This window comes from Mandrillus leucophaeus, unplaced genomic scaffold (genome assembly GCF_000951045.1).
Source record: "Mandrillus leucophaeus isolate KB7577 unplaced genomic scaffold, Mleu.le_1.0 Scaffold11778, whole genome shotgun sequence".
Taxonomy (NCBI): domain Eukaryota; kingdom Metazoa; phylum Chordata; class Mammalia; order Primates; family Cercopithecidae; genus Mandrillus; species Mandrillus leucophaeus.
Window position 1 is genome coordinate 1 of NW_012100074.1, and position 8,098 is coordinate 8,098.

At 50.4% G+C, this 8,098-nt stretch overlaps 1 protein-coding gene across 1 annotated transcript; it reads left to right on the plus strand.

Annotated features, from left to right (window-relative positions):
- The first annotated feature begins 305 nt into the window (after positions 1-305).
- On the plus strand, positions 306-6,880 carry LOC105554808 (creatine kinase U-type, mitochondrial). Its single transcript, XM_012001399.1, has 10 exons — positions 306-770; positions 1,541-1,863; positions 2,462-2,660; positions 2,865-2,960; positions 3,347-3,568; positions 3,713-3,798; positions 3,916-4,039; positions 5,688-5,822; positions 6,299-6,424; positions 6,631-6,880. Exons 2-10 carry the CDS (start codon positions 1,715-1,717, stop codon positions 6,745-6,747), a joined length of 1,254 nt encoding a protein of 417 aa, XP_011856789.1. The 5' UTR covers positions 306-770; positions 1,541-1,714; the 3' UTR covers positions 6,748-6,880.
- Positions 6,881-8,098: the final 1,218 nt, after the last annotated feature.

Below are 8,098 nucleotides of genomic sequence, written 5' to 3' on the forward strand. Positions count from 1 at the left end.
AGGTGGACACTTCTAAGAATACCCACAAATGAAGAAGGTGGAAAAAAAGAACACAAGGAAGGCCTAAGGGGAATGAAGGGAATGAGAGTAGTATGGGGGAGTTCTTGATGTAAAGGGATTTCTCTTTCCCAAATACTCTCTCTTAAGATTTCTGAGTATCTTACTGTCTTGCGGGTACAACAGGATAGCAGAGGTAAGGGACTAATGCCACAGTGCTACTCCACCTTAACTGACCCTCTACGCTGAAGCCCCTCATCTCTATTTCAACTCTAGCATTCATTCTCCTTGCTACCAGGACAAAGGTCAAGTCATACCTGGAGCTAGGAAACAAAGCCCTCTCAAGTCTGAATATGAGTTTTATGAGGAGAGAGGGCAGAAGAGGGGATCACGAGGAAGGCAGAGATGCCCTGACGACCTCATGCCCTGATACACCACTTGCCTCTGGATTAAACAGCATTAGGGAGCCAAGAAAGGAAACACATGTGGTGTCTGGAGACCTGTGCCTGCCTGTCCCAGTCCCACACCCAGTCATCTCACCACACCCTTCACCACCTGACTTTACGTTGTCCTCCAGCCCAGGAACTAGGAACTACGGAGAGAGAAGCCAAGGGAGAGGAGGAAGAGGAAACTAACGATTCCCTGCCCAGCCTCGGCCCCACACCCAGCACCACCAACAGGTGAGCAAGCTTGCCGAGGAAAAGCAGAGGGCATCCTGTGAGCAGCAAACACGTCTGAGCCTGGAAAAGAGGCAGAGAAGTAAAAGATCAAAGGCGAGGTAGGGGGCGGGGAGGAAAGTGGGAGAGACAAAAGGAAAACAAAAAGTGGGAAATCATGAGAAGTAGAGGCAGGAAATAACAGGGCTTCAGACTTGGGTGCAGAGTGGAGGTGGAGGACACAGCACAGATGGCATAAGAATTAATATTTCCCTGGTTCCTGCCAGGGACTCCTTTCTCAGCCTTGTAAGGAGTGCACAGAGGTGGCAAGGAAGCACCTTGCTCCTCTTCCTGGTTCTAAGGAAAAGGTGACCTTGAGCCAATGGGTGTCTTTCCCAGTGCCTGCCTCTAACCCTGTGCTTTCCCCATATCCTCCTCTGGTATCTGTGTTTATTCCGCGGTTTCCCCGCGGCTGCCCCCGGGAGAAGGGAGAGGTGGCTGAGGCAGGCCGAAAGCAGAGCATAGGTTGGGCAATGTCACCCTTCCACACCTACAGGGTAGATGGATCGGGTTTCGGTTTAAACCGAGGGGTTTGGGGGAAGGGTGTTGGGGTTTAGCTAGTCCACGCGGGTGCTGTCCTCCACTTGGTGCTGAAATCTGGGCCGCCACATCCCGGGGGCGGGTGGGGGCTACATCCCCGGCTTTAGACGCGCGAGTCTCAGGTCCCGCTAATTACCTGGCGGGTGCTGCCCACCCCTGCCCCTGCGCACCTAGCGCGGTGGCAGGGGGGAAGGCGGGGCCTCGGGGAGCCCCACCCCTGGAGACTGCGGCTGGGGCCTCCCCCTCCTCCGCCAGCCTGCCACTAGCTCATTGCGCCTCTCCTGCAGTCTGGTTGGCACCGGCTCCCATTCCGGCTCCAGCCTCCAATCCGACCCCCATTTCGGCTGCAGCCTCGGACCTAGCTCTGGCCCTCAGTCTATCCGGTTGCATCCTCCCTCCCTGTTCCGGATCCTATCTTGCGCCAGCGCCTACTCCGGGATCCCGTAGCCAGACCTCAAGCCATGGCTGGTCCTTTCTCCCGTCTGCTGTCCGCCCGCCCGGGAATCAGGCTCCTGGCTTTGGCCGGAGCGGGGTCTCTAGCCGCTGGGTTTCTGCTGCGACCGGAACCTGTACAAGCGGCCAGTGAACGACGGAGGCTGTATCCCCCGAGGTAACAGTGCCTGAGGCGCGGGAGGAGGCGGGGGCAGGTGGTGATTGAAGGTGCGGGTAGAAATGAGAATCCGGGCAACAGAAAAGGGCTATAATCACGAAGGCCCTGGAGCTGGAGGGCTGTACAGTCTGCAGACCTCAGCGGGGTGGGGGTGGGGGCCAAAACCATAAAGCAAGAACATTTCTGGGGACCAGCCAAACCACCTCTGGCCCTGCGAGTTCCAGCTGCACTCGCTGCCCAAATCCCTAATTGTAAAGCCGGGAACTATCCTTTTCGCTTCCCTCCATCTCCTTCTCTCATTTCCTTAATTCCTGTCCTTAAGGCTTTTCCCCTCCTCCATCCCTAGTGTTATGTCATGGGCGGAAAGAACTGAGCAGATCTGGAGAAACTGAGTTGGCCAGCCAGAGGCAACTAGAACTACTAGAAAAGCATAGACTCTGAAAGTCCCTAAAGAGATTACCAAGGTTTAGCCTCTTTCTAATTCCCCCTCCTCCCACGGAGCAAAGCCAGACATGGCCAACTGGACAGCTCCCAGGTAACTGCACTAGGTCTAGGGTCTGTGCCCTCCCTCCATGGTCACTGGGTACCCCCTCCCCAGTGCTGAGTACCCAGACCTCCGAAAGCACAACAACTGCATGGCCAGTCACCTGACCCCAGCAGTCTATGCACGGCTCTGCGACAAGACCACACCCACTGGTTGGACATTAGATCAGTGTATCCAGACTGGCGTGGACAACCCTGGCCACCCCTTCATCAAGACTGTGGGCATGGTGGCTGGAGATGAGGAGACCTATGAGGTAGGGGGTCCCCAGAGTCTCCCTGATGATCCAACTCATCTTCCCAGTCATTCCAGCTCCTTCCCCCTAAAGACCTCTCACTTTCCCCCAAGACTCTGAGCTCCCCCAAACTTAAGTTTTCTGATCCAGTGAAATCAATGCACAGTTGAAGTCTGGGGAGGGATCCCCTCTCCTTAACTATCTCTCCCTCTTAACTCCCCTTAGGTATTTGCTGACCTGTTTGACCCTGTGATCCAAGAGCGACACAATGGATATGACCCCCGGACAATGAAGCACACCACGGATCTGGATGCCAGTAAAGTGAGTTCAAATATCCCACTTCTGATTTGCATTGCCTGTGTACAACACTCTGTATCTCTAACCCCTTCACCTGATATCCTGAATCATGCTCATTACACTACTGAGCTTTTAATCTTAATGTAAGGAAAGAATCATATCTTAAGGGGCAGCATATATGGAGATGAAAGGATAGATAAGAATGACTATGGCCCGAGGTGGGCAGTTTGGGGAAGCGTCTGTAATGCCCCCTTCAATTGGAGTGCTTTCCCAACGGGCCTCTTCTTCCAATGCACGCAAGTAGAATGCACAGAGAGTCCTCTAATGTCTAAGGAAGATCTCTCCTTTCCCAGGGGCCCTCAGTTCCCACCGTGTTTCTGTGACTTATATTCATTTCCCTTATCTCCCAGATCCGTTCTGGCTACTTTGATGAGAGGTATGTATTGTCCTCTAGAGTCAGAACTGGCCGAAGCATCCGAGGACTCAGTCTGCCTCCAGCTTGCACTCGAGCAGAGCGACGGGAGGTGGAACGTGTTGTGGTGGATGCACTGAGTGGCCTGAAGGGTGACCTGGCTGGACGTTACTATAGGCTCAGTGAGATGACAGAGGCTGAACAGCAGCAGCTGATTGATGTGAGGGTCTTAAGAGGGCGCTGGTTGGTGGAAACAGATGGAAAAAAGAGCCAGAGGGAAGGCTGGGCCAGATGAGACATGGGCTCTGAGAGGCCCAGGGGCCACCGTGAAGATTCTTAACCCAAGTCCCGTTACTCTTCCCAGGACCACTTTCTGTTTGATAAGCCTGTGTCCCCATTGCTGACTGCAGCAGGAATGGCTCGAGACTGGCCAGATGCTCGTGGAATTTGGTATGAGGCTGCTCCTTACCTCTTTTGTCTTCATGCCCTCATAAATGCTTTTTTTCCCCCTCTATCTCTCCCAATTCTTGCCTTGCCTCTTGAACGCTGTCCCTCTCCTGCCCTCAGGCACAACAATGAGAAGAGCTTCCTGATCTGGGTGAATGAGGAGGATCATACACGGGTCATCTCCATGGAGAAGGGTGGCAACATGAAGAGAGTGTTTGAAAGATTCTGCCGAGGCCTCAAAGAGGTTGGAAAAGATTGTGTAGGGGAACTAAGTGGGAGGACAAAAGGAAAACCAAAGAGTAGCATAAATAGATTATGTAATTTATCAACCCACCCAGGACATGTCTGATAGTAAAAAGGACTATCTAGGACTCACTCTAGGAATAAAGGTATAAACCAGCTGGGACCATACTGGGAAAACCAGGACATGTGGTCATCCTAAGATTAGGAAAAGAAAGAGTGTCAGGAACCTTAGGAAGTGAATAGGGCAGTTGCCAGATAATGCAAGAAAGGAATAACTGAGATGTCAGGTCAGTGCCTGGGATGTATGCAGTGGAATGGTGAGGTGTGCAGATAAGGAAAACATTTGAGCTTAGACTGATGTTGGCTGGGAGAGGTTGCTGTGTTCATGACTCCAATATAACCATCCAGGTCTGAGCCAAGGTAGGCCTTGACTCTGGGTTCTATCATTCTTGTTAGAGTATCAGGTCGAGGCTTTAAGTTGAGAGTTGGGAGGGAGACTGGGGAAGGAGGAGGATCAAATGGTTCGAGTTCTAGAATATGTGGCTCTATATGAGAGATTGAACTGAATCATCAATCCTGCATAGATTGGGTCTCCATATTCAAGTCTACATTAGAAATCCCCATAAACTCAATTCAATCTTACTGTATGTTCTCAAACATACAGTTCTATTTTAGGTTTGCAAAGAAAAAGTGCTCCTCTTTTAGATTCTGAGAAGTTTCTACTATTTTAGGCAAGTAATAGATAACATATTCTGACTATGAGTGGGTCGGGAAGTACCTTTAAATTATATGCCTCAGTTTCCTCGTCTGTAAAATTGGGATAATGAGATTTTCTACATTTTAGGTTGTTGTGGGGATTAAATGAAATACAGGTAAAGTACTTGGTCCAAAGTAAGTGCTTAATAAGTGTTAAAGTGTTAGCTGCATTATTATTCTAGATGGAAGGGTTTCCCCCATGTTCAGCATGTAAGATATGCCCTATGCCATGGTTCTTTCTGAACTATAAACAGGATCCTTTTACTCACGTTGGGTAGTGGTCTTTGTGACCGTCACTCTGGTAGATCCCTTGTCTCTTCAACCAATAGTCATCTTCATGACTACGTGGTTAATTGAAGCAAAACACCTTCCCCTGCCCCTATTCCTATGAATCTGGCTTTTCTGCTCTGTTTTCATCTTTCTCTGCATTGACACAGGTGCTCCGTTCACAGCTAACAGAACGTTATCTTACCTCTTCCTGGCAAAGCTTACACCTTCATCTTCTGTCTGAAAGGACCCTTCCAAGCTCTAGGCTCATTAGCAAAACAAAGATAATTGATGCATGCAGAACTCATTGAATAATCAGTCCTCTCTCAGTTCAGTTTACCACCTCTGTTCATTTCCCTAGATCATCCCTAATACACCACTCCTTCGAGTTTTCTTCTTCCACATATTTTTTCACAATCTCATTATTATGCACATCATAATTTTGCATCATGCATGCATGAAAACAATAACAAGCCATTTTCATTAAAAAAGACCAGTGTCATCCATTCACAGCCAAGTTTCTGTTCTAGACGTATTTCTAGTGTTCTTGTGTGTCTAGCTAAGGGAGGGTCCAGGGTTAATGAAATATCTCTGATTTTTCATTAACAAAACCTTTGTGGACTCAGGTGGAGCGACTTATCCAAGAACGTGGCTGGGAGTTCATGTGGAATGAGCGTTTGGGATACATCTTGACCTGTCCATCTAACCTGGGCACTGGACTTCGGGCAGGAGTGCACATCAAACTGCCCCTGCTAAGCAAAGTAAAGGAGTTGTGGGGTTACAGAGGGGTGTGAGTAAGGAAGGGTGGGTTGTCGACGGGGAGGGAGTGGACCCTTTGGAAAGGAGCCAAACATGTTGTGGCTAAAGGGTCAGGGGACAGGCCAGGCACAGCGGCTCATGCCTGTAATCCTAGCACTCGGGAGGCCAAGGCGGGCCGATTACCTGAGCCCAGGAGTTCAAGACCAACCTGGGCAACCTGGCGAAACCCCATCTCTACTACAAATGCAAAAGTTAGCTGGGTGTAATGGAGGCTGAGGTGAGAGGATCACTTAAGCCTGGAAAGTTGAGGCTTCAGTGACCTGTGAGCCATCCAGCCTGGGTGACAGAGAGAGATCCTGTCTGGAAAAAAAAAAAAAAAAAGTCAGGAAACAGAGCTCTGAGCAGGTTCAGGGCTCTTTCAGGTAGGACTAGTCTCTGCCTCTATCGACCGTGCTCCCAATCCCTATCTCCTCTCTAGGATAGCCGCTTCCCAAAGATCCTGGAGAACCTAAGACTCCAAAAGCGTGGTACTGGAGGAGTGGACACTGCTGCCACAGGCGGTGTCTTTGATATTTCTAATTTGGACCGACTAGGCAAATCAGAGGTGAGATCCTAAGGGATTAGGGTGAGGAGAGCTATAGGTCTGTGGGGGCTGAAATATGGCAGTGAGTGAGCCTCCGGGATGTAACATAATCTGAAATGAAATTCAGGTCGAGTGGGGAGGCAACTGGAAATCAGCAGGCAAGTCAGTCAGTGCTAAAGAAAAGCTCAGATTGTAGGAAGCAGAGATCAAAGATTAGTGTCCTTCAGGTGGAGCTTGTGCAGCTGGTCATCGATGGAGTAAACTATTTGATTGATTGTGAACGGCGTCTGGAGAGAGGCCAGGATATCCGCATCCCCACACCTGTCATCCACACCAAGCATTAACTCCCCACCACCAACTGATGACTCAAGATTCCCAGGAGTTCTGCTCATTCTAATGATGGCCCTTTCTACTTGCTCTGGACCTGCCCCCGCATCCCCTGCCTCCATCCTAGTAAAGACTCCTTGCTATGCTGCAGCTGTCTATGTTATTTCTAATGGTGGGGTGAGGAGGGGAGCAGGCTTCAGGAAATGAAAAGAGGCAGTGGGATTATTTATGATGGAAAGAGACTCCAGATATGGCATCCTGGGAACACTGATTCTCAGGTGGGTGGAAAGCATTAACATTTTACCCATATTCCTCATCAGCTTCTGAAAATAATCAGGATGCACTTCTGTTTGCACTTTATTCATTATGACTTAAGATTTCTCTCCCCACAATCTCCTTCTACTGTAGAGACAGGCTCAGAGCAGGTGGCCAAGGAAGCTGATAGTCAATACCAGGGACCAGGAAGGTCGTGACCAGTCCTGGAGGCCCCAGGCTGTACTGCGACCTATAATAGACAGGGAATGGGAGTCATATCACAACTCTGCTCTCCAGGAGCATTGATACTTGGAAATTAGCGCTCTGCCTGTAGACTCCTTCACTCCAGGGATCTCCCTGGGTGCACTCTAAGAGCCAGACAGCACCAGATTAGGGGTTTGATTCGGGGTCAGGAGATGGAGGCTCAAGCTGTGCAGCTGGGAACTCACCTTGCTGTTCCGGGCTCTCCTTGCCCTCATGCTGGGCCCATGCAACTGCTCGTCGCTGCTCAGGACTCAGAAAGGCCATTTGCTCAGGAGTGACAGCCACAGCCTGAGCACTGGTGAGACTAGATAGTTGGGTGGGACTAAACACCACCTGGGGGCAGGGGTAGGAATCAGTGCATGCCAGTTGGGCCCTGGCTCTCCTGTGGTCACCCCAGTCCATTAATACTTACAGCAAATTTAGGAGGAGGGATGACAGAAATGGCAAGAGGAGTAAGGCCCTGGATCTGTCCCTGCAGCAGTGCTGAAAGAGCCAGGTCTGGGATCCCAGCTGTTGAAGCAAGTGGCATCCAAACATTGTCTTAGACTCACCTTCCTTCTCTTCAAACAGATAGACCTTCTCTAACTACTCCCAAAGTGCCCTACCGTAGACCTTCCCCAGTATGTCTCTAGCCCCTTATTTAAACACCCTCTCAGGTCCCCACTTTAAGAATTGCAGGGCAGTCTTCCATCCAGTCCACCCATGGTATAGAAACCAAACCAACTTGCACCAGCAGTAGCCCAGCTCCCCACCTGCTATGGTGCCAATTTCAGTGAAGATCTCAGGCCCCCAGTTACTGATTGGGCCAAAGCCACCAGGCAGTACAAGGAGGTGGGCCAGAACCTCCAG

Excerpts from the sequence above, each read along its gene's own strand:
- LOC105554808 (XM_012001399.1), top strand. The coding sequence starts at position 1,715 with ATGGCTGGTCCTTTCTCCCGTCTGCTGTCCGCCCGCCCGGGAATCAGG. Across the intron at positions 3,569-3,712 it reads AACAGCAGCAGCTGATTGAT|GACCACTTTCTGTTTGATAA; the intron begins GTGAGGGTCTTA and ends TACTCTTCCCAG. Across the intron at positions 3,799-3,915 it reads CCAGATGCTCGTGGAATTTG|GCACAACAATGAGAAGAGCT; the intron begins GTATGAGGCTGC and ends TCCTGCCCTCAG.